Below are 25,683 nucleotides of genomic sequence, written 5' to 3' on the forward strand. Positions count from 1 at the left end.
TGAGGGGGGGAGAAGAGTCATGCCAAGCCTGGCTGGGATGGGCAACGGGATGGTCCCAGGAACCTCAGGTTTTCCTGTCATGGCACACAGGCTGACTCAGGGTTCTTGCAGCAGGTGTGTGGGACACCTGTCAGCCGTGCCAAGGGGGTCCTCACCTTTGCTACATGCTGGAGGCAAGTGGGCCAGCCAGAGGCCAACTGCTAAGAGGGCGGAGGTTTTGTGATTCAGACTCTCTAGCGGGTGTTCTTCCAGAAGGAAATCTGCCCCTGGTGGGACTGGTGGCTAGAGCACTGGGCTCCTGGAATACCATGTCAGGGTCTGGGCAGGCTGCTGTGCACAGCTCTGCAGTCTGTGCACCTTGCAAACTGCTGGGCCAGGGGGCAAGGAGCTGCAACTCCGTCCCAAGCCATGTCCACTGGGTGGGTCTGCCCAGGGCTGGGAGGACACCTTTTTGTAATTTCTAGAGGTTCCCTAGGGCCTGGCAGTGACCTAGGGTCTGGGGAAGAAGAAAATGACAAAGAGTAGAAAACACAATCTTTACAGAGGGTGTTGGCCTCTCTCACTTCATATTCACTTCGCTGTGCCTGCCCTGAGGCCCAGGGGAGTGGGGTCTTGTGCTGTGTGTCTCCTGCGCTCGCTAACCCTGACCCTGGGTCAAGCCCTGGGAGCCCAGCACAAAGGTGGCATCTCTGACCAGCCCAGCCTTGTCCATGGGGCCTGGGAAGGTGGCTAGGGGTCTGGAGCCAGGCTCCTGGACCAGAAAAGAGGCAAACACACTAGTCTATTCTCCCTCACCCCTTGCCCTTCAACCACCTGGTGGCAATCTGCCTCAAGAACAGTGCATGCACCCACAGGCTCTGGAGGCTGCAGCCCAGCCCTGAGTCAGCCTGGCCAGGAGGGCACATCCTCTGGTATCAGCTTGGACTCCCTCCTTCCTGAGGAGCCGACACCAAGTACCCCATCAGTACTGTGCCCATTCTCTTTGGGGTGAGTTAGCTGTGGCTTGACTAGTTTTCTGAGAGCCCCATTGGGTGGGCAGATGGGGTAGAGTCCCCTGCACCTCACAGTCACCCAGGCAAGAAGTGTCTGATGAGGTGGCATTGCAATTGCCCCATCCTGCACTCCACCACCATTTAAAGCACCGTTCCCTGGGGAACAAGAGATGACATCCTTGAGAGGGGTCCATGGAAACAGATGGCATCACTAGTAAAGTCCCAACAGCAATCTTACAAACTCAGGCTTCCTAAGCTGGGGCATTTCATACCTTGAAAGCTGCCCTGAGTCAGTACTATTAGGATTAAAGGTTTTTTAAATCCACATACAATTCAGGTATCACCACCTACCTCTTTCACTCAACTGCCCCTTGGATCTTTCTTGTAGGTAATAACTGCAGTGAGACTGGAGGACACTAAGTTTCCTCGTTTCCTTGAACTTCATCAGGAAGCTCTGCTCCTCCTTCTGGGTGTGGGCGGCCAGCACTTCCTTGGTGAGGCCCAGCCTCCGGAAGGGCTCCTTCTCCTGGCTGAGGCTGCAGGGCATGGCGGGGCCCATGAGGCAGTCCAGGGACTCAGGTCCACTTGCAGGGTCTTCCACCGTCTCTGTAAGAGAAGATGCAGACCACTCATCTGCAAGGGCCCCTGTGCTTTAAAACAACTGACCGACCCTGAGACCACTGCCATGTGAGACACTGCACGAAGCCCCCACATGGGGGTGCAGTCCATGAATGTCTGTGTAGCCTTCTGAGAAGGTTCACAATAAAAGGCAAACAGCAATGGCAGAGACCCTACTACCCAGGGCTCCAGGGTCAGTCTGCTTAGGCTGAAGTTCGGGTACCTCGGGGCTTCAGCCTCTGACAGGGAAGATACGCTCTGGCTGTCATCAGCTTTCAGAGCACAACAGACTAAGGCTGCTGTGTGCCTCGCCCAGGTTCAGGACTATGGACATGACAGCTCAGATCATGTGGAACTGGGGTACAGACAGGACAGGGGCAGGTGGATGCAATGACCGTCCTGGAAGGGGGTCTGGACACTGACTCTGACATGTATTTTTTACTCATCGTCTCCCTCTTCTGGAGAACAACTCGGAGATGCCACCCTTGGCTGTTCTGCTGTTCAGACCTGTACTGGCTCTTTCCTGCCCTCAAACAGGGAAGCGGGGAGAAGGATCCAACGCCTGAGGGTTCTCTCAGCCCAGTGAGGGGAGGTTGCTTTGGATCCCTGGCTCAGCACCACCACGTCTGAGCAGACAACTGCCAGTAGGTGGCGCCAGAGCACAGCAGAAATCAAAACAGGTGGGGCCACACCCTGCCCTGCACGTCAGGTCTCTGGATTTCCTGGACCTCCTTTATCTTTCTGTGGTAGGGCTGCACTGCACTTGCATAAACTTAAAAAAAAAAAATTAAGATGGCAGTCAAAACTTCTCATTTTTATTGTTAAAATTAGCTTACTCTCAACATCATCCCAGAGCCAACAAGCGTACCTAGCTCAGGTTGTGGCTTCTTGTCACCCACGTGCACGATGGTGCTGCTGTAGCTGCATTGGCTGGTAAGAGACACCACGCTCCCCGCCTTGCCGGGCAGCGTCAGCGAGGTCAAGTGCGCGCTGACGTCCGCATGTGTGCTTGCTCTAGAGGGCACCACTGCCTCTTTATAAGAGAAAATGGAAGGAGACACAAAAATGCAATGTAAACGAACCATTTGTGTAAGAAATGCCACTGTCTAGCAGATCCTATATATACCCAAGTGATTGTACACATCCTGGCATGTGACGGCTTATCCTCACGTGTTTATTCATGGGGGAAAAGTGGAGAAGAGAAATTCTAAAATGGGAACAATTCGACTCTTACATCCTGGGTCGTCTGGGAGGGGCAGGCGGTTGGGCAGCTCAGGGGGCTCAGGTCAGGGGCCTCTGCTGGGAGCCCAGCCCCTTGAAGGTCTGTGGGCAGAGCACAGACTGTCCATCACAGCATGACTGTCCAATTGCATGTGCTTACATCACAACGGGATACCTGATTTCCCATCCTAGTAATGACCACCGGGACAAGCACCACGTTCAAGTGGCCTGCCGTTTAACCTAACCCCATGGTCGGCAAACTGCGGCTCGTGAGCCACATGCGGCTCTTTGGCCCCTTGAGTGTGGCTCTTCCTAAGCCTTAGGAGTACCCTAATTAAGTTAATAACAATGTACCTACCTATATAGTTTAAATTTTAAAAATTTGGCTCTCAAAAGAAATTTCAATCGTTGTACTGTTGATATTTGGCTCTGTTGACTAATGAGTTTGCCGACCACTGATAAGGGAATATTCAGACATCATGGAAAAGGACCAGCCTGAGAATGATAACCTGAGGCGCCCCTGGGCCTCCAGCAGCCCCGAGGGGTCCTGTTCTCAGAGTCCAGAGTCACCTTTACATCTCTCTCATAGGAAGGTGGCTGACATTTATGTACTGTAGTCATTTACAAAAGAGCTTACACCATATACTGTGTCCCCAAAAGCCACTCAGAACTCCCATGGGAGGAGCGAAGGGGGCTCCAGCCCTTCTAATGATGCCTGATCTCACCAGGGGGATTTAACAGCCCAAACAGGATACCTGCAGGAGGTGGCCTGGGGCTGCCTGTGGCCTTTCGCTTGTCACTGGCCTTCTGCATGGAAGCACTCACGGGGAATTCACACTTTCTCTTCAGGGTGGTGGCCTCACTGCAGCTCTCCAAGTACCTGTGAGGAGGATCACAAACGGCTTCACATAATGGGGCCAGAGCCTGGACAGCAGGAGACCACGGAGTAGGGAGACGGGAGGTGCCTGTACCTGATGACACTGTCCAGGCAGCTGATCTGCTGGTAGGAGCCGGCCGGCTGGTTCCTGCAGGCCAGCTCCTCTGGAAAGGTGGCAGTGGGTGGGCTGGCACCGGAGCTGTCCTCTGCGGCCGGGACAGCTGTCGTCTGAGCAGGAGAACTACTTTGCGTTTCTGAAAGAAAGGCAAAAATTGCTTTCAGTTAATACTTGTTTTCCCCAAAGAGTACACTCTGTATATTTCTACCTAAGGATAAAGCTGGGGATTCAGAACATGGCTCACACACACAGAAACCCAGAGTCAGCCTGATACTTGGGCAGCCCTGCTGGGGCAGCGGCCACTGTGCCGTCTGAGGATGGAGCCTGGAGGATACTGCTGACTGGGATATAACTCAGTGGCACTTGGGTCAGGGACTCAGCAGTGGGTGAGGCCAGCTCTTACTTGAACTCCTGAAATTTTGGGGCCAATAAATCCCAGGTGCTTTATGATCCATTAGTATTCCCTGCCTCCTGGAAGTCCCTTTATTCCAAAGGTGACTCAGCAGCCTCTGGGGCAGCCTGCCGTGGACACTTCTGTTCTTGTCACCACGTGCACTCACGCTGTTCCCCTGGGGGCCTCCAGGGCAGAGCTGTGTCCTGCTCATTAGTGTGTCCCCAGCACCCAGCAATGTGCGCCTATCCCAGAGGCCAACAGTCCTGGCCAGAGGTGAGCTCTGGCCCCAAGATTCCCTAGGAGGCTCCCTGGAAAGATGTGGCCCAAGCACAAAGGATGAGTGAGAGCTCACCAGGGCAGATGCCTGGGGAGCATGCATGTGCACACCTGAGCAGGAGTCCAAGCATGAGGGTGTAAAGTGGTGACATGGTAAGGCAGGGTCAGGCTGCAGTGGGGGTGGGCTGACAGCTCCCCATGCTGGTGGGGCCCCACTTGAGAAGGCAGCCCAGGAGCAAAGCCGGCACTTTCCACTCAGACAGGGTGGGATTTGAGTGTTTGCAGGACAGCTGGGCAGCGCCCTTGGTGCGAGTGTATGCACACGTTCACTTGCGTGCAAACATACGGCCCACGGCCACTCTGTGGAGCTAGGGCCTGCAGGGTGCCAGATGCCCCCACAGAAGCTTAGGGCTGTGCTTTTTGTTTTTTAAATATGTTTTTATTGATTTCAGAGAGAGGAAGGGAGAGAGAGAAACATTGATGAGAGAGTATCATCGATCAGCTGCCTCTTGCACACCCCCTACTGGGGATCGAGCCTGTAACCTTGGCATGTGCCCTGACTGGGAAGTGAACCAGTGACCTCTTGATGCATGGGACAATGCCCAACCAACTAAACCACACTGGCTGGGCAGGGCTGTGTGCTGAAGGAGTGAAGGCCTGCTGCCTGAGGGACAGGGCTGGGGATGTGCACACATTTAAAGGGTACATTCCCTGCCACCCACAGTTCAGGTGAAAGCCAGAAAAACCTGGCCAGACTACAGTTTTACTGAGGAAAGGGTGAGTAATTTTTTTACCTGTAGCAGATTTTCTCTTCTGTTCTCCAGATTCATCAGAATAATGACTTTTGGTTTTGACCTTGTTAGCATTTTTAGAATTTTCCTTGAATAAAGACAAAATAAGCACATTATTCTCCAGCGGAGACTGCATAGTGCTTCAGCCCCACCTCGAGGAGGGAGAAGCCAGAGTAATCCCAGCGAGGAGGAGGAGGTGCTGAGTGGGGATCTGTGAGGCCACGTTAGAGAACGCGGACTGTGATTTGGAAGAACAATAAAAGGAAAGGGGGATGCACGTTCCATTTTCTTCCTTCTACCCTAAAGTTAAACCTTCCCTTTTGCTTGATTTGCCTTCTTTAAATAACTTTTCATCCAAAGCTTTAACTACAGTTTTAGCTGCTTCAACTATTTTCCCCCTTTATTTTCTTTTTAATCTTCATCCATGGATATGTTTTTACTGATATTAGAGAGAGAAGGGAGAGAGATTTCACATTGATTGGTTACCTCCCGTATGCACCCTAACTGGGGATCGAACCCACAACCTGGGTATGTGCCCGAGGGATTGAACCCATGACCTTTTGGTGTATGGGACGAGGCTCCAACTGAGCCACCTGGCCAGGATTTGCTGCTTCAACTCTTAGAGATGATAAAGTAAGTCCCCATGAACAGAACTTAGAGAGCAGCCAGGCTTGGTTGAATGTGCTTTGTGACTCCTGCATGCACCACAGACAGGTTCCCAGGGGCGGGGCAGAGGGACCTACTGCTCTCCTCCTGCGGGCGTCCTCCTGGCCATTGCTGTCACTGGAGGAGGTCTGGCTCATGAGGTGTTCGTGGGACCCATTGCTGCCCAGGCTCCCATAGCCGCTGGAACCACTGTGCGTGACGGGCTGGGGAGAGAGCACACAGGAGGCTTAGGTACAGGGTTGGGGAGGGGGCACAGCTGGCCTGTGGGTTTGTCTTCCCGAAGCCTGATTCACAGCTCCAGCCTCCGCCCACAGCACCAGGGTCCCTGGATCACAGGCCCTCTGGCTCACATGGGGGGGCGCTGATCTTGGTTCTAGCAAGGGTTTTAGAAACTAAACTCGATATATTACAGTTTTGCCCCAGTCTGCTGACCAGGAAGCCGAGAGCTGCTCAGCCATGGGGTTACTGTGCTCGCACTAGTTTTCCTTGAGTACTATGTCCCCAAGGATAGTGGTAGGTGTTCACAAGTCCCTCTTCGTGCTAGCACAGCATCTTGAATTGGAGTGACCCCATCCACCTGTGGGAGGCGACATGTGGGGTCAGTACCCAGGACTTGGGAGCTGAGTTGGGAGCAAGGGTCTAGGTCAGGGATGGGCAAACTTTTTGACTCGAGGGCCACAATGGGTTCTTAAACTGGACCGGAGGGCCGGAACAAAAGCATGGATGGAGTGTTTGTGTGAACTAATATAAATTCAAAGTAAACATCATTACATAAAAGGGTACGGTCTTTTTTTTTTTTAAGTTTTATTCATTTCAAACGGGCCGGATCCGGCCCGCGGGCCGTAGTTTGCCCACGGCTGGTCTAGGTGCATCCTTCAGCCATTAGCAAAAGGCTGCAGGTCAGAGACAGACCCCAAAGTGCAAGGCTGGGGCTGCCCCAAACTGGGCAAGCAGCAGGTGTGGCCAACTGTCTGGGCCTGGCACAGACTTTGCCCAAACTGCCCACACAGTGGACGAGAGAACAGGCACCAGGGTTCAGGGCAGAGTGAGTCACCGGAAGGATGGGACCTCAGGACTCAGAGCAGTCCTCAGGCTGCCTACAAGGTAGGGATTGTCCTGCGGGTGGGCACTCACCTGCAGCAGCAGCCGGTGGATCTGTTCCGTGAGCTCCTGGATGCTGGGGTGCAGGGCCTGCTGCTCCTCTGCGCATGGCTGAGCGAACACATCCTCATTCAAAGGGCCCCTGCATGATATTCATGGTCTGACAATCAGGCTGTGCTGCACACCCCTGCAAGGCCCTGCTTCCTCTCTGCAGCCCCCCAGGCTGCCACCTGCCTGCTCACCACCCTCTTCCTCTCCCTCACAGCTCTGTTCTCCCCTGCGCTGCACCCTCTCTGCCAGGCCCTGGGAGCACTCACACTCGGACTCTGTGCCGCCCGATGATGAAGGAGATCTTCCTGCTCCAGGGGTTGATGAAGCTGGACCAGCTGGTGTCCAATGTGATGTACTCCCCATTCCGGGTGCGGAACCGCAGGGGAGAATAGTCGAAGGGCTGCCCGCCAGACTGCAGGACTAGGAGGGAAAAGAGCATTCGGGGGTGAGAAGCAACCAGGTTCGCAGGAAGAGAAAAGACAAGCCCAGATGCCTCGAGTTCACAGCTATTTGAAAATTTAAGAGCTGCCAACAGCTGGTCTAAGCTGCAGCTCTGTCTTAGTCAACTTTCTTTGTGTGTGTGTGTGTGTGTCTTCTTTTTACTTTACTTTTTTGAAGTATTATACTTTGATATTAAATATTTTTTTAAAAAACCTTTATTATTAAAAGTATTACATATGTCCCTCTTTTCCCCCTATTGACCCTTTCTAGCCGCCCCTCCCCACTCAGTCCTTCACCACCCTATTGTCTGTGTCCATGGGTTATGCATATATACATACAACCGTTCCACTTTCAATCACAAATGTTTGTTTTTGGCCACATCATCATGTTTCAGGACGCACATCTCTGCTAGCTTCCACTGGACGTCTCCACGTGTCATTTGTATCTATGAGGCCTGGGCTTTGGGGCACACGTGTTGACCACTACCCCAGCCTGGCCACTACCTTGCCCACCACAGCTGAACCTGTGCCCCCTCCTCCCACCTGCCGGGGATACCAACAGTAAGGACAAGATGTCACTCAGGCCACAGGCCACAAAGGACCCACGGACAGTGCCAGGACTCCGGCAGGAGGTGGGGCATCCATCACCCATACGATGCAGGCCAGGCTGACCTATCTTTGCTGGGTGCTGACCTCGGGAGACACCCAGGCACATACCAGCTTTTGTCAAAGCCTTTAGGAGTCACCAGGAGAAGGGACCTACTCTTTTTGTGGATGGCAAGCATCAAGGGCCGGTCACTGGGGTGAAGCTTCAGAAGCACGGGGGTCTCGATCAGGTCCTGAGGTAGGTAGCCCAGGAGCGGGACCGCTCTGCAAGACAAGTGCACAGGCGTGTCACCCCTGCCGTTGTGCTTGGGGACACATTGCATAATGCAGCCTCCAAACAGGGGAGCAGACCATCTCTACAACCGTCCGTCCATTCACAAGGAAAGAAAACAACTACCAGCTCCCATGATAGCCCCATTTATAGGATCAAAATTTAGGAATTAGGCTAACAGAGAAGCAGTCTTTCAATTAATTAGTGAAAGATTACCGCATCCCCATGGGTCTGTAATACAAAACAAGACCCTACAAGGTCCTACCCGTCATAAGCTGAGTGGTTTTAGCTTTGTGTCCATTTCCTGAAAGAATCAATCATGAAAATGTTCCTTTTCTTCTGTTAAGATCTTTTTCTTTTTTGTGTTTCCTAAGTTTGGCCCGATATGGTCAGGCATGGATATTTTTTATGTTAAATTTTTTTGGCCTGGATATATTTAACAAGTTTTGAAAACTTTTTAACAAGCCTGCACCTGGAAACCCTGCCTGCACATTTTCTCCAGCCCAAGGGGTTTTCCTGCTCCTGTTACTGTGGCCACTGTATCTACTCCTATTTACTGGGCTCCCCTGGGGTCACCAGTACTGCCTGGGACCTGCGCTCAGTGCCCACTGATCTTCTTGTAAAAGCTGTTTGTTTCCCAAGAAATCGTTAGTGTCCCTCTTCCCAGAGTCCTGTCCCCTCTGCTGTCCTGTGCCCTCTGCAACTTGGCCGCTCTCCCCTCTTCTGAGCTGCACCCCAGCCTTCCTCTCCTCGGGCAGTGTTCTTGCATCCACACAGATGTTTTCCCAACTCTTCTGCTCATGTGGAAGGACAGTCTCCTTCGAGTCTGAGAGAGGCCCCCCTGTTCCCTGCGGGGGAGAACTCTCTTGGGCCTTGTGTTTTCCTTTGGCCGGATGTACAGAATGTTCTTGGCGTCCTCCCAGTTCCAGGCCTGGCCAGGAGGGAGGGGGAAGAGAAGGAGGAGGAAGGGGAAGAGGAGGGAAGAAGAAGAGGAGGAACAGGAGGAAGAGGTGGCAGGAAGTGGAAGAGGAAGGAAGAGGGGGAGGAGGAACGGGAGGCAGAGGGAGGAGGAAGAGAGGAGATGAGGGGAAGGAGGAGGAGGTGGCTTTGCTGAGGAAGGCTGTGCAGACTAGGTGTGCCTGCTCGCCAAACCTTCTGCATGTGAGTTAAGTAGACTCTTGGGGTGGGTTGCAGATAGTTCTTAGATTTTTGGAGGAATAAAAATTATGCTGGGGTTGCCTCACAAATGCAGCTCCCAGCCCCACCCTCTGAGATCCTGGTTGGGCAGGGCTGGTGGGGCCCAGGAACCTGTGCCTTGAAGCCTCCTCTCAGTCATTCTGCCACAGGTGGTGGGCAGCATGCACCTGAGCAGCCCGGAGCTGGAGGCCGCTGATCCCGGGCCACCTGAGAGCAGACCTTTCCCAGGAGACGCCAAGCTCTGTGCCCAGGGGTGGGCAGTGGAGAGGACCTAACTCTCGACGGCGTCTGTGGAGGTGACATTGGCCCATTTCAGAAAGCGCAGCGTGCTGGCTCTTCTCAGTCTACTTCCCGTGGGTCTTCTGAGCAAACCCCTCCCCGACTGCCAGCAGCCTGGAGCGTTTTCTGTGCAGAAGGAGCTGGGGCAGGCACACCAGGGCCCTGGCCCAATGCCAGCAAACCCTCAGATGTCAGTGCTCCCAGCAGCTGCAGCATCCTGGCGGGACACCCCAAAGGGGCTCTGGACAGAGGGTGCAGGTGACACGCAGGCTGGCAGGTGCACTTGTGCTGGGACCCCGCCCACTGATGTGCACCTGTCCCTGGCGCACCATCCCCACTTGTACCAGTGCTTCTCCGTGTCTAACTTTGAAACGAGTTTAAACAGTCTTAGAACAATTACCAGCTCCCCTGATAGCCCCATTTACAGTCTTTGTATCTCAGGGGGTTTTTAGTGTAATTCCACAATTATCTCATTGCTTAAACATACTCAAATGCTTTTGTTGATTACCACACATAACATGCAGGCTTAGCTTTAGCTTAACAGCTTCAATGTCAAAACCATGAACATTCATTGAGCTTTCCTTAGTTATGAAGTAATTACCAAGACAACAACAGAACGCTAAATGTCTAGGGAGGGAACCTGTGGGCCTGGGGATGCAGCACTGGTTCTGAGCCAAGGGTGAGCACAAGGCAGGCATGGGCAGCGGGGACAGCACACGGGGCTTACCTTTCATCTACGTCCTGGAACAAACAATTGGGTGTATGTGTGGTCGTAAAAATTCTCTTTTCCGGAGGAATTCTAGGGGCTGAAAGAATAGAATTTCGCTCAGATGTCTGATTCTGAGAAATGCACACATTTTGTAGTTACATGACAACGACTAGAAAACCACGTGCTTCGTTCAGTGACGGGGCTCTGACAGCAGCCTGAGAGCCCTCGCCAGCCCCTCGGCTCTGTGGGCCAGTCCTAGTCAGGGAAGCCAGGACTTCCCGTTTATAAAACCACACGCTACGCACAGGCTTCTCAGAAACTCCTGCTGCTGCAGGGCCCTGGTCAAGATTTTAAGATCCAACAAGATGAGCGGAACAAATTCTTTTTAAAAATGAGTTAAGTATTTGGATTGAAACTTGTGCAAACATCTATGTATTGGGACTTCAGTTTCTAAGGTGGGCAAAGATAATTTGCATAAAGAAAGTCATATCCAGAACTTTCCTCAACTTCCAAATTCATGGATAAAACATTCAAAATTCCAAATGCTTCATACTTGATGGAGACTGACCTTATGGGCGAATAACCTGCTGAAATGTAAGTAACCCCATAAATCTTTATGAACTATTTGGAAGACAATATTCTATATGCAAGAACCCATCAAATATTTAAAAGCAAGCCACATACCTAAAACATTTCTACCATTTAATAAAATGCCTTTTAAAAAAAGACATCACTAACCACTGAGAGAAGGTAAGGTCATAGATTCTCTGCTTTCAGAGGTTCTGACATGGGGATCTGCTGAGTTGCCACAGTGCTGTGGCCAGTATGAGACTATGTCACAGCTTGGTATGGGGGTTCGCTAGGACATGATCAAGGATGCTTGAAGAACCCAGACTTGGTAATTTGGGGGGTGGGGGTGGCCTGAGGAGCTGGCAGGACCAGGAAAGGACACCTGGCGAGATAAGCCTGCTACAGAGACTAGATTTCTATAGGCAGAGATGGGGAGGGGGTGCTAGGAGCAAACACAGGGGGTCAGGGGGCCAACTGTCTGCAGGAGCCTGGTGTCAGGAGGACGGCAGACTCAGTGGGAGGTAAGAGTGGGGATGGCTTGGGGTTCTGAGGAAGAGCTGGTGTCGCTGCACTTCAGAGGGACCAGGGCCAAGGCCTGGGTGTACACAAGGACGGGAGGGACTTGGGCCCAGACTGTCAGGGCTGTTCTCACTGCATGGATGGAAGGCAGTGGGTGGGGAAGGGGAAGGGCACCCGCGGTCACAGTGATGGCCCGGACATGGGTGAGATGTTGGCACACAGACCCTTTAACTGCGTGGGAAGGTGGTGTGGCAGGGTCCCAGGAGGGCCAGGTGACAAAGGTGGGTGTGCTGACTCTCGAGGGACATGGAGACCCTGTCCATGGCTGGGGGAGGCTGCGCTGGAGTCCACCTAACAGACATTACATCTGAGCCAGGGGAGTAACTGAGGGACCAGAGGAGCCCTGGGCTGGCCTGGGCCTGGCTGTCACCTTCGTAGCCGGAGTGCACCCTCTCTGCCAGCAGCACGCAGCACAGCTGGCTCTCAGCGCCCTGCTGCTCCGGCACCTTGACCAGGTAAGGCGTCATACGGAACGGGTGGTAGTGGATCTCATCTTCATGGTTCTTCCCGAAGCTGAAGAGGAGGGTGCCATTAGAGGGTGGAGTTATGACAGAAGGAACCATCCCTTATTGCTGGTCCCCTCCCCCATAGCTGGCTGTCATCTCAGCAATCCCTTCATTTGTTGTAAAGATGCCCTCCCATCCCACCCCAGCATACTGGCAGATGGATGGGCTGCCCTTGGCCTGTCGGCTCTGCCTTCTCCTCAGCTGAGAAGCTGGGCCCACCACCCAGCCCCTCAGATTTCCAATGACGTCACAGGGTAAGTCACAGTCATCAGCCCTGAGAGATCTTTTGAGCTGTCTCTAGAGCAGTTTGCATTTTAATTAGGGAAAGGGATGCTGCTCCAACAGTGGGGTCCTGGTCCACTTTCTGAGGGCACCGCTGTCTGGCTAGGGGTCGCTCCTGACACTGCAGCTGGAGGCTTATCTGGGAAAGCTACGGGGCTCTCCCCAGGAAAATGCACTTAAAAAAATATACACTCAAACCGAAGGCTGCATGTACTTTTGGGGTCCCCAAGGACCCCAGGATACACGCCTCCCCAGGTAAGGCCCCTGGCCCGTTTCCAGATGATGGACAGCAAGTCCCGGCTCCTCGGGCTGCCATCCTCAGTGAGCACTGGTTGAAATCACCCCACTGTTGACCAGGCTGTCTTAACCCCTTGTGAACCTTTAAAATGCAGCTCTGGCCACGTGCTTTCTTTTCACTCACTTTTTTAGGAGTGTGCGTGCTGCATGGCCCCTCGCTCCAAAGATGGGAGCGCAGACAGGCTCGTGGCCCTTCCTGCCTGGAGTGGAGCAGGGACTGGTGGGAGACGTCCGGGCCTCCTGCACTTCCCACCAGGTGCTCAGGATGAACTGGTTGGGCCATTCCAAGTTTAGGAAGATCTGTCACTGGGCTTACCTGACACGGCAGAAGAAAGACTTCTCCTCCATGCATTCTTGAGTGAAAGAATCTGAAAGAAAAAGCCCACAGTCACCCACCCAATGACACGACGACGTATGGAGAGCGCTGTGTCCTCCTGAAGACAGCACCAGAATCAGGGCCAAGGTGTGGCACAAACCTGCCAGAGCTCAAAGCGAAGCCTCAGAGAGCCTTTATCCCAGTTCTGGCTAAAATGAAATCTATTCATGAGCGAGGCACATTCCAGAGTTTACAGCCAGGGTCTGACGCCCCCAGATGCGCCGGGGCTCTCCGCCCTCTGCAGACTCACCTCAGACTCCAGCTTCTCAGAACTTCATTGCTAAAATGCCTAACATGTCCTGAAAGCCTCTGAGATGTTTGCTCCCTCTCTGAAATTCATGAAAAGACTATTTTTCTCTCTAAATTTATTCTGAACAACTTCTGATCTCTCCCCTGGGACAGAGGCCGCCACGGCTGTGCTGGTCTCCGGCAAAGGTGAGGTGGGCGGCGCTCCCTTCCCCTCACCTGTCCCACTGCAGACACTCCACGGAGGAAGCTTGTAAGGCGTGGTGGAGCTGTGGAACACGCTAACGTCATGGGGCGCCAAGAACTCCACGAACTTGGCATCGTGAAAGGTGTCTCTCTTACAGTGGAAGATGGAGGCCACCTGGTTGGAGATGTACAGGGTTTTCCCTGTGACCAGGGACACAGCCGCAGCAAACATGTCCTGGAAAGGAAGAACATCCTCGGGTCAGAACGGGCAGAGGGGACGGAACAGGATGGGCACACGCTTGGGGCAGGTGACAGGAAAGGGGCACAGAGGGTCAGGGAAGGCCTCTGGGACCCTTCAGTCCTGACCAGATAACTCTATTTCCCCTCATATACTGGTGTCCAAACAGGATATTATTTGAAGAATCACATCGGGGCTCCACTTCGAAAGGAACCCAGGGGTGCGGATTCCCATGGGTGTCATCCATTCAGTATTCTTGGGTACAGAGCCCCTGGCGTCTGAATTGAGAGGTGGAAGGGCCCTGCACACCTCTGTTACCAAGGCTGGGGTGTTCCTCTCCTGGGGTGCCGGGGACTGTCTGGGGGCTGCAGGGTTCTGGACCTCTTGAGCTAAGGACTGGTTGGGGGGAGGGGAGTACTGGAGGAAGGTGAGAAGGAGTGGGAGCCCAGTTCTCCAGACAGCTTTGAGAAATGCTGCTCTCTGAGAAATGGGGGCTCAGGGCATGGCCAACCTGCTCCCCGTCCCGACCTCCAAGGGCCCACCTTTATCAGCCACTTTAAAATGCATCAGGTTTGGCCCTAGCCGGTTTGGCTCAGTGGATAGAGTGCCAGCCTGTGGACTGAAGGGTCTCAGGTTCGATCCCGGTCAAGGACATGTACCTCAGTGCAGGCGTGTTCCCTGGCCCTGGTGCAGGAGGCGACCAATTGATGTGTCTCTCTCACATCAATTTTTCTGTCTCTTCCCCGCCCTTCCACTCTCTCTAAAATATCAATGGAAAAATATCCTCAAGTGAAGATTTTAAAAAATAATAATAAAATAAAATGCATGAGGTTTGGAGTCTTATGAAGCTGAGTTTAATCCCAGGGCACCCCCCCATGAAGCCCTGAACAGTGAATCAATTGCCCCCTGGCGTGTTCTCACCCTGAAGTGCTGTGCTTGGTCACGGTGTGTGAGGTGCCAGGTGGAGTGGCCAGGAGAGCACAGGGTCTGGGAGACATCTGGAGCAGGACTTCTGAACCACTGACTCTACATTCTTTTTCTAAGGTCTGAACTCACTTCCTGAAACTCCAAACTCTGCTGCCATCAAGCCACCGGCCAGGCGGTCACCAGCTCACCGAAGGAGGACTCCCCACAGGAGACACTCACCGTGCTCTTCATAATGACCTCGGAGGTGGCGCTCTGGATCTCCTCTATGGTGTAGGAGGGCACGTCCGGGCCGCAGCTGTGCTTCTCGCTGGACATGAGCAGCTGGTAATACTCCTCGTTGGCTGCGGGAGAGACCAAGAGGCAACTCCTAACTCACTTTTCTCACGAAAAGTGGGCTAGGAGACCATCTCCTGGATGCTGAGAGAACGGATCACAGAAAGACAAAGGCAAAACAGAAATCTGGGGGTTTCCCCTGAAAATCAGAAGGCCGATGGTTACAGAACTTTGTGAACAATAAATACACATTATCTTAAATAACAAGGCCACAGAGTTCCACCTAATGCTCACTTTCCCCACGAGGTGGTCAATCATAACGCAATGTCATCATGTCCATGCAGGATGGCTGTGGTACCCCTGCTCTGCCTCCCGTGGTGGTCTAAACTGACACCCCATCCAGACAGAATCAACTGCTAAGGTCACTGGGCACAAGAAACAACATGTGGAACAACCTGCTCAGAACAGACCCTGAAGACAAGGCCACTCATCCTGGAATATCTGGCATGGCTTTGGGGTGACCCAGCCATGGCCAAGAGGCTGAAGAGGGCCCCTTAAAAGGCGACACAAACCAGCACATAGCCACTTTCCATGTCTGGCACAAACTCTCCCAGCCAGACTACATGAAACAAGCCCTTCCCACGGAAGTCATCCAAACATTAGAAATGTGAACACTATTTGAAACGTGGCTTGGTATCCTCATTAGTGACAGGCTCTGCTTTGACTGCAGGCTGTACCTTGAGATAGTAGCTGATGGTAACAGAATAAAGCACTGTTTCACCTTTCTATCAGCCTTGGAGGTTTTTTCTACTCTTATGCACGTTTCTGATGTGTGGTGTCCACTGGGACTCAGTGCATGTGTAAGTGAAGGTCAAGTGGGGGAGGGTTCACACATCTGCCCCAAGGAGATACTGACTTACCCTCCGACTCAGCTTACTCGTCAGTGGACCAAACAGCTAAGAAATCCCTCCACGTGCAGGGGCTGGGGGTTTCACTGTAATGACAAGGGTCCATGGAGTGTCCCCTGTTGCAAGACTAGGACTGCACACATGCATACCTGCCCCCAAGACTTCTACTGTTTCTCTGAGGCACTGAGGACATTTAAGAATTCTCAAAGTTCTCATCCCGTTTCCCAGCAGCAGACTGAGAGGCCAGTCTGCGAGGACCTCTCGACCAACTTTATAGCTAAACCATCCTGAGGTGACCCTGAGCACAGGGTCCTGGCCTGGAGGCAGAGGCACCGAGGTGACCTGAGACCCAGGACATGGGGTGTCTGCCCAGTGGAAGGTCTGGTGGAAGGAGCAAGTGAAGGCAGATACTTAAGGGCTTGGAGTTGATTGAAATGGAAAGTGTCTGAGCCCAATGAGCTAACATTTTGGGTCCATCATTGGGCCCAGGGGTGGTGGGGGAATGGCCCTTCCCGCCTGTAGTGGAGCAGGGACTGGTGGGAGACATCTGGGCCTCCTGCACTTCCCACCAGGTGCTCAGGATGAACTGGTTGGGCCATTCCAAGTTTAGGAAGATCTGTCACTGGGCTTACCTGACACGGCAGAAGAAAGACTTCTCCTCCCGTGTGTTTGCTCATAGGTTCCTGCAATGTGTCCTTAGACAAAAGCCTTTCTCTATCCACCAACTAGCGCCAAAAGCTGTCAGATGCTGCCATCTAATGATAAAATCCAAACATGCCCACAGATGGATGGAGGCTGGATTTCGGAGGTCCTGTTACCATGCACCTGTGATGGAAGGAGGCACTCTGCCCTGCCTGCCTTCCTGGTCCAAAGCCCACCACCACTGAAATTCACATGTTTTTAGATAAACAAGAAATAAAGGTGTGGCTTAGTGGTTGAGTTTCAACCCATGAACCAAGAGGTCACTGGTTCGACTCCCGGTCAGGGCACATGCCTGGGTTGTGGGCTCAATTCCCAGTAGAGGGCATGCAGAAGGCAGCCAATTGATGATGTTTCTCTCTCATCAATGTTTCTATATCTCTATCCCTCTCCCTTCCTCTCTCTAAAAATAAACAAAAACATATTTAAAACAAAAAGAAATAAAGAGCCCGGGGTCTTGAATGAAGAAGCTCTAAGATATTGTCTTTCAAGGATGAGCTCTGTTAAACCCACCCACCCCTGGGGTCCCTTCGTGTTTTCTTTTAAAGGAGGGGCAAGTCCTCAGCTAAACACTGTGGGATGTTTCGCTTCAATTCCACTCTGAGCTGCCCACATCACCGGGCCACCAGCGGTCACCCACTCCAGCCAGAGCTTGGAAGATGCTGCACTCTCCTCACCATGACCTGACCTAGCCCACAGCACAGAAGTTTTATGTTGTAAATAGGTTTCTATCAGCTGGCTTTCTATCCGCTTTATTTTTCCTCTAAAAATCAAGTGCAATAGACAGCTTCCAGTGAATTGAGGTTTTCAATTGTGGCAGCTCCACAAGACCCCTAAGTTTCTTTCTTCTGTGTCAGGATTGAGTTTTGAAAGCCAACACAGTCCAAGCTGTAATTTGGGGGGATTTGAAACTTACTTCTACAGGTTGGAACAAACACATGAGGCAGGCATACCTTTCACCTGCTTCACGCTCCTCAGGGCGTACTTCAAGGTCGCCAACGTGCTGGCTTTCCCCTTGGCCTTCTTGTCTGTGGGGAGGTGGACCTTCAGCTCCTTGAGCGTTCTGATCAGTTCCTTGTGAGTGTTGGCTTTGGCAGACTGCTCACTACTAGAGTGAAAAAGATCAGACGTTAGCTTTCTGGGGCCCTTTTCTGAAGAGATGTCCGTCTGGTCCCGTTTCTCAACCGGCACTAGGACATCTTGGTCCACACAGTTCTCTGTGGTGCCTGCAGGATGGTGAGCAGCATCCCTGGCCTCACCCATGTGAAAAATAACATAAACGGAGGCACTTTAAAATGGAGTTGGAGCTGCCATCCCCAAGCAAGCTGCCTTGTAGTCTTGCTCCTCAAAACTTTGGAGTGTTAAAACAGGCCAACATTGTGTCCCAAAGAACTGTTTACAAAGGTAACAGGAAAGCAGACATTTAGCCACCAGACTGAAAATTAAAAACAGTGTTTAGAACTAGTGTCACTATGTCACCTTATTTGCACTACAGAATGCCTTCCTTCTATGGATATAATTGCTCCCCTTCCCTTTCTCATAAACACCCCTTGCCTTTGCCTCCTAATTGGAACACTATTTGGGTTTCTGCCTGAATCAGTGCGTCCTAAATAGCTGTTCTTTTTTACCTACAATAAATGCTTGTTGCCTCTCACTTTGGCCTTTTATTTTTAGGTTAACAACTACCGGAGACCAGCAGCACCCTCGCCAGCTGTGACAACCAAAATGTCTCTAGACATTGCCATGTCTCTTGGGGCAGACGACTCGCCCGTGGGTGAGAACCACTGCTTTAACACAAGTGAACGGGTCAGACATCCCTCCAGCTGGCTCTTTTCCCCACGAGTGAGAGCCAGGCTGCGCCCAGCAAGGCCTGCTGGTCGACCCTCAGAATCTGGCTGAGCAGACTGATAGTTGAGCTGGGCCTTCCTGTCTGCCTCAGCTAGAAGATGATTAAGTGAAGGAGAATACAGAGGACAGCAGTGGCTTCCTGGGACATAAACGTGAATGATGAGTGTAGGAAGACCCCCAAGAGGAGAGGAGATTTATAGAAGGTCTTCAAACTTAAGGAGCAGAGACAGGGAAGGCAGGGCTGGTGGGCACCTGCTGAAGGGGATGGACGTGTGTAGAGCAGAAGGTGCAGAGAGAATGGTGGACATCAGTGTCTACGATGGCAAAGTGCCCTCATGCCCAGGACTATGAGCTGGCTGTGGCTCCAGTGAGATATGAAAGTGTCTGTGGATAGGAAACTAAGGATACACTTGTTACAAATACCTAAACAGGGTGAGGAAGTTCCAGATGAACAGGTCTCAGACGCAGACAAGGTCTGCTTGGATAGAGCTGGAGGAGCAATAGACCCAGAGCAACATGGGGGGCTCCAGGCATCCTGCAGGGACAGTCATGTCTGGAAGGGCACAGCTGGGTTCACAACACAAACCGATAGGTTCTATTAGAAGCTTAAAACAAGTCACATATCCCCCAAACCTAACCTCCAAGGACAAATCTTTTGGTTTCTCCAAAGATTCTAAGTCAAGGAGGTTCTAACTGGCCTTACCTGCAGCCGCTTGTAGATGGGTTGTGTTCAGACTTCGCCAGCATCAGGCTGTAGGCACTTGGACTATAAGGACAAGAAATAAAGACAGAACTCAGAGACTGTTCCATCCACAGCTCCCCCATCTAATCGGTGATAACAGGCTGGATCACACCACAGTAAGAAACATGAGGTTAAGGTAAAACTGAAACAAAACCTTCAGAGACCAGGAAAAGTAGGTATTGGGAGATGAAGAGCCAGTGCTAAAGGAGCAAGTTCATGTTCTACAAAGCACTCAGCTGCAGGCGAGGTTACCTGACACGCCGCCTCCTAAGATCTCATTATGCACTACCGATCTGTTGGCAATCGGATCTTCAATGGCCAAGTGGCATCATTAGGAAGGACAAACCCTAGTACATTTTAGTTATTCTAAGTTAACAAGATTTTCAAAAATCTGGAAAAAGTTGATCATCATGATTTAAAGATGGTAAAGCAATCAAATTACAACAAAATGAGACCCTGAAAAAACAAACAAGGGCCTTGCCTCCACGGGCCCCGGCTGCCCCTACCTCTCTTGAGAATCGGATGGCTCCACCAGCATCCCCAGCTCCTTGCCACTGTCGTCACAGTCACTGCCCTGCGAGTCCCGCCCTGTGGAGCAGTTCTCGTTGGTCTCATTTCCGCTTGAGCCACTGCTCATGTCGACATCTTCCTGGAGCAAGGCCCCACTGGGTGTGGGCTCCATGGGCGCCTTCGTGGGGCTACTGGGGTTGGGGGCAAATCCAGCAAATTCATTCATGTTGGCTCCTGAAGGAAGCTGGCAAACGAGAGAAATGTTGTCAGCCAGAAAGAGTGCAGCCTTTCCGTGGCTGTCCCATCAGGGTCTTTCTCCATATTTTGCCAAGTGAGGGGGTAGCAGTCAGGGTCATTCACAGGTACCTCATGGGTATTTTTGTTTGTTCTTATTCACTGAGCTCCCACCTGCCGTGAATTCGGAAGGCAGTTGAATTAGGCAGCCACAGCCCTGACATGGCAAGCTGCTGATGGCCTCATGAGAAGGCAACAAGAGCACTGATGACCACTGCCCAGCATGTGGGAACTTTGGGAAATACACAGGTTCCCACTGAGTGGCTGGCAGGGCCTGGGACCCTAAGGTTGCCTGGGATCTCCCAGGTGATATGGGGAGCAGCTGGGTTCAGAAATCTTGAGCATCACAAGTTACAGGAGACCCTGAAACCAGGCTGCAGGCAGCGGGCGAGGTGAGGCTGTGAGGAGCGGGTGTTACTCTGTGAGGAGGGCAGAGCAGGTGGGGAGCACATGAGTCCCAGGCACTGCAGGCATTTCCAGTGCTTGACTAAGGGGATCCAAGTGGAGTGCAGAAGTAGGCAGAGTGCAGAAGGGAGGGAGGCCAGCGAGGAGTTTACACATAAATTACACATAATTTATCTGGGAAACAACTAGGAACCATTGAAGCACTGCACTGTAAGTACAGACTGATGTGACTTAATTTGCATTTGGACCCAAGAGCAATCACACTCCCTGGGGTGAACTTTGGCCACAGGGGACAGGTCAGCAGCTAAGTCCTCTCTCCATCCCTCCATTGATTGGAGCGTTCTGAAGCTTTCTATCTGTCCTTTCCTTTCCTCTCTTTTCCTTTCTTTCTTTTTTTTGGGGGGGGGGGTAGTCTTGCTGATGAGATCTCCAGGGGCTGAGTGAAATGCTGGGTGTCCGTGAAGCAGGGCCTCATCATTAGGACGTCATCACGTGTGTGTGTCCTGCCTTTTCCTCTTCATTTCCCTTTCCCTCACCATGGCTGCCCTGGGATTGCATCTCTCAGTAAAGTGTAACCCTCTACCCAGACTTTGCTTTTAAAAGAACCTGAACGAAGACAAACTGAACAGAGTGACAGAGCAGGCTAGCTGGATGCGGAGGAAGAATATTTTAGGTAGGGACAGCAAGTGCAAAGGTCCTGAGGCAGGGAGTTTGAAGAAGATGGCTGAGTCTGGAGCAGAGGGCAAGGCAAGAGGAGGGTGATATTAGGTCAGAGCCAGATCTGCACATCAAAGTGGCAGAACCTGGACTCTGGCTTTATTCTGAGTGAGATGGGGAACTGCTGGAGAGTTCTATGCAAGATGTGACTCATACTTTAACAGGGTTGCAGGGCATGGGCAAGGTGGAAGCAAGATCTCTCAGAGGGCTCTTGCTATGGTTCAGTAGAGTTGCCAAGGAGCTGCCCACCCAACTTCCTGGACACCTCCTATGTCATCCTGCAGTCCTCCTCAGACAAGCAGCCAGTCCTTTTTTGCTGAGTGAATTATGAAGGCTGAGTGGTTACATGAGTAGCTCCTGGGTGGTGGGGGCCTCAGTGGGTCCCCCACTTTCTGACTGTGTGGTCTTGAGCAAGTTTCCTTTCCTGTCTCTGTTTCCTCATCTGTCAGATGGGGCAACAGCAGCACCTGCCTCCTACTGGCTGCTGGGAGGGTGAAAGGATGCAGCCCATGCAAGGTGTCTGGGATGCAGTCAGTGTCCAACAGAGGCTAGCTTTCATCATCACTGTCCATTACGATGGGAACACAGACACTGTAACAGAAGTAATTTGTTTAAAAGGAGATATTTCATTGCCAGGAGAGCTATCTCTGGCTGTATGTAAAGGACTAAGAGCTCAGCTGGCCCCACCCCAGGCGCACAGACATCCTCAGGAAAGAGCACCACACACTTTGCTTCCATCACGCCCTGAGGGCTTCACTTAGCTCCTTGCAGGAGCTCCTGGCTTTCATGGCCCAGCACCGGGGAGACTGAGTAGGGCTCACTGAGTAGGAGTCACATGATTACCTTAGGTGGAAGACAATCTTTTTTGCAAAGAGGGTCAACCGAGCATGCAGAAATGTGAAACAACAAACCAAACCAAATCATCCCAAACTTCATCTTTCCAGAAAATGCATCACTCAGCACTGACAGCTCTAATGGACCGACCTCAAATTGCCAAGTTGGCAAAACCAATGTGCCCATCAAATCAGACTTTGCCTCCTGCCTTCCACAAACATTTACGGAGCACCTGCTCATGCCAGCACTGCCCAAGCCCTGGGGAGCCCCGGGAAAGCTGGGTTTCCAGTTCTGGGGGTGCTGCTCATGGTCCAGGGTGCCAGGGGCCCAGGAAGGAAAGGGGCTGCTAGAGAAGCTGGGGCCTGCACACCTGCCCCTCGAGGTTCCTTTGCTGCCCCCTTCACAGATGTCTACACGCTGGCTCTGTCCCTGGAGAACAGTCAGACCCAAGGAAAGGGGCTAAGCTCAGGCCTTGACTCAGGTCATTTATCACACCTCTGGTGGCAAGGGCTGCCTCTGCCGCACAGAGGGCCGTTAGAAAGTGCAGTCTGCAATGAGGTCACAGTCTGGGATGGGTTTCACAATAATACAGGAGGGGGAAACGGTGGGGATGGAAGGAGGGGGCCAGAGCTAAAACTCTTTGAAGCTGACCGATGGGTTCATGGGGATTCATTACACTATCCTCTCTACTGTCATACTTTAAGAGGTTCCATAAGAAATAGTAAAAAAATAAAAACAAAAAAGGGAACGAAAGCATAGCCTGGGCCCCAGTTCCACCCACCACAGCCACCCCAGGACAGGTAAAGGCTGCTCTCATTCAATAGCCTTGAGCTTAAGGGGAAGTTCATTTCCTTGTGGAAATCAGAAATCAGCTCAATCACTTAAGGCAATTGGCTTTTTGAAATGAAAGCATAAATACACGCAGAAAAGTCCCAAATCATAAGGTCACAGCTTGATATATGTCCACAAACTGAGCACCCGTGTCCCCAGCCCCCCAGATACCCCTGGTGGGCCTCGAGCCACCACCCAACCCTGGTCACACACCACCAGTCTGACTTCTCACAGCCTGATTAATCCTGCCTGCCTTTGCACTTTATATAACAGGATCTCACAGCCTGTGTTCCGTGTCCACAAGCTGGCGGTATGTTACAACCCAAGATTTATAATACGTTTGTGTCTTCCTGGTAGGAGCCAAGTCCCCGAGGCCAGCCTGCTGTAATCTGAAGAAAATGTTTGTCCTGCTAAACAAACACCGTGCTCTCCATGGCAACAGCTGGGTAACTGAGGAAAATGTGACGGCAGCGTCCAAATATGGAGGGGAAGGAGGCTGGGGAGACGCACGTCCTGACCTCACTAGACACCTCCACACTCTGAGCTCTGCCTGGTGACACCCCAAACATGGAGCAGCACAGATTTAAAACAACAAAGCAAAAGCGTCAGCGTCCCAGCTGTGGCACTCAGGGAGCCGGCTGCCCCAGTGCCTGTGAACAGCGAGCTGTTCTTACTCTCTTCACTGTCACCCCAGGGAGAAGAGCACTAGGAACCCCCAAGGCCTTCAAGAGCTAGAGCCCCTCTGCCTTCAGAACCGCCAGTGGCCTTGACTCCTGCCCACAGCCGGTGGCTGCTCACCTGGTCCTTTACTGCTTCTGATTTGCACTAGACTTGGGAACACACTAACAAACTTGTTCTGATGTGCACAAAGGAGCATAAAGAGCTGACAGAGGCCCCTCTCAGGACCTTCAGGTCCCCTGCCAGGTCTGCAGGTGGGCCAGTGTCTACACGGGAGAGGCACAGAGCATCTGCATAGCTTTGGGGTTGTGTGTTTCTAGTGAGTTTTGCCTCAGACGTAGTTTTCGGCATCACTCTTTCTTTAGACTAAATGCTGAGAGGTCCTGCCAGGCACTCAATGACCTGACCGAGCCTGTGGTTTGCTGAGGCCCAGAGAAGTTACATCATCATTTAAACACAGAGGTGTGCCTGCCAGGATTTTTATAAAAGTTAAGTATGTGCATCAGAAATAGTACAAATGAAAGGAAACTTTCCTGTTTCCTTCTAAGCAGGCAGACATGCCTCACAGGGGATGTGCCTTCACAGGGTAACCTTATGTGGCCTGAAAGCAAGGCTGTGTCAGAAATCTGTGTAGGTGCCTGGGGAGGTCATCCTCAGAGTGAGAGGAATCCACAAACCTAGGAATTGAAACAGACCTCAAAGATGGCCTAGCCTGAGCCCCTCTTACAGAGAAGGAAACTGAGTCACCCAGCGGCAGCTGGCAGCGGGGCTCCCCCTCTGCACCCAGCATCCAGTCTCCACAGAAAGCCAGAGCTGCGTCCCTGCTGTACCAGTGAATCACACAAGGATGACGATGACAGAGAACTGCAGACACCCACGATATCATCCCTGTGTTAGCATATCACGTAGCTTCCACTTAAAAAGGAGTCCTTTTCCTATTTTACCCACGCACCTTATAAAAAGTGATTAGCCTTGTATTTAAAAACTCAATGGCCAATTAAAGCCTCAGGTAGAGTTCTGTTCCCTTCCTAGTCAAATCCAGCCTGGGACCAGACACCCTGGGTAAGGGTAGGAGCATCTCCCATTTGCAGCCAGGGAAGTCAGTAGCCTTGCTGTGTCAGACCGGGGAGGTGAGAGGTACTCATGGGGGCTTCTGCCATGCTGCTAGGGCTCTTAACATTTGGGGATTTGAGGCCCCTCCTCCCAAATTCCAGCTCTCTCAGGGAGTCAGCACCCAACTTCAGGCCTTCATGGAACCTCAGAAGCTCAACCTGACCCAGCTCATGACCCTCAGGCTGATGGGAGGACCCTGCAGACACCCTGAGCTCAGGCCTGGCCCAGCTATGATGTGTGCCTAGCAGGGATCTGGGCTCCAGTGGCCTCATCTGTCAAGCCAAGGGGTTACCCTAGATGATTTCCAGGGTACCTGCTGGCTCCGTTGTTCTTTGAGTATGAATCAGCTTCCCAAACTGGTTTCTTTGCGTGGGTTACAGAAACCATGGCAACCAAGTTGTCATCCCTTACCCTGGCCTTCCTGGAGAGTTTAGCAGGCTGCCACCTGCCCCTTGGCCTATGTCTGGGACTTGGCAGCCAAAGGGACACCAAGAAGGATGGTGTGACTGATGTATCACAGTGGGACCCCCTCTTCTACCCAAGCTGGGGAGAGAGAATAAAGGCAGGGAAATCCAGGGTGGGCATAGGGGGTGAGCATGAGGTGAGGTCTTCCTGCCCCCAGATTCCCAGGCCCACCAGTGGCCCTTCCCTAGCTGGAGACTTGGCTCTCTGGTCTCAGAGCAGGAAGCCAGCTTCCGAAGGGGCCCTCCGCGCTCCCAGAGACAGTTGCACCGACCCTTGGTTGCCTTCACCTTTCCGGCCCTCTCCACTCTGGGCGTGGGAGGGTTCATAGAAGAAAATCACCTAGAGAAGGACAGGCCGGCGTGGTGTCACAGCCGCTCCGTGACCTTAGACAAGTTGCATAACCTCTCTGAACCTGTTTCCCGATCTTCAAAATGGGGATAACAGTACCCACCACGCACCCCAGGCCAGTCTCAAGCCAAGAAGCAATCAAATGGCCCAGGAAGATCTGGGATTGAGCTTCCCTGGGCTGGCAGAATCGCCGCCTTCGCTCGG

General features: G+C 52.3%; 1 protein-coding gene across 5 annotated transcripts in view; it reads right to left on the reverse strand.

Annotated features, from left to right (window-relative positions):
- Window positions 1-25,454, reverse strand: part of PER2 (period circadian clock 2) — a 34,270-nt gene extending 8,816 nt beyond the window's left edge. Inside the window, exons 1-18 of one of the 5 annotated variants that reach the window (XM_005863719.2) lie at window positions 25,419-25,440; window positions 19,791-20,038; window positions 19,246-19,308; window positions 17,648-17,799; window positions 15,034-15,155; window positions 13,683-13,884; window positions 13,158-13,209; window positions 12,127-12,269; window positions 10,626-10,704; window positions 8,309-8,415; window positions 7,372-7,525; window positions 7,088-7,196; window positions 6,031-6,156; window positions 5,291-5,375; window positions 3,803-3,962; window positions 3,587-3,711; window positions 2,479-2,643; window positions 1,344-1,598 (exon numbers count right to left, since the gene is read on the reverse strand). In XM_005863719.2, coding sequence (XP_005863781.1) covers window positions 1,344-1,598; window positions 2,479-2,643; window positions 3,587-3,711; window positions 3,803-3,962; window positions 5,291-5,375; window positions 6,031-6,156; window positions 7,088-7,196; window positions 7,372-7,525; window positions 8,309-8,415; window positions 10,626-10,704; window positions 12,127-12,269; window positions 13,158-13,209; window positions 13,683-13,884; window positions 15,034-15,155; window positions 17,648-17,799; window positions 19,246-19,308; window positions 19,791-20,020 — 2,329 coding nt within the window. In that variant the 5' untranslated portion in view covers window positions 20,021-20,038; window positions 25,419-25,440. The other 4 variants (XM_005863718.2, XM_014537637.1, XM_014537636.1 and 1 more) reach the window with 4 other exon arrangements.
- Between the last annotated feature and the right edge of the window lie 229 nt (window positions 25,455-25,683).

Source organism: Myotis brandtii, unplaced genomic scaffold (assembly GCF_000412655.1).
Source record: "Myotis brandtii unplaced genomic scaffold, ASM41265v1 scaffold180, whole genome shotgun sequence".
NCBI lineage: Eukaryota > Metazoa > Chordata > Mammalia > Chiroptera > Vespertilionidae > Myotis > Myotis brandtii.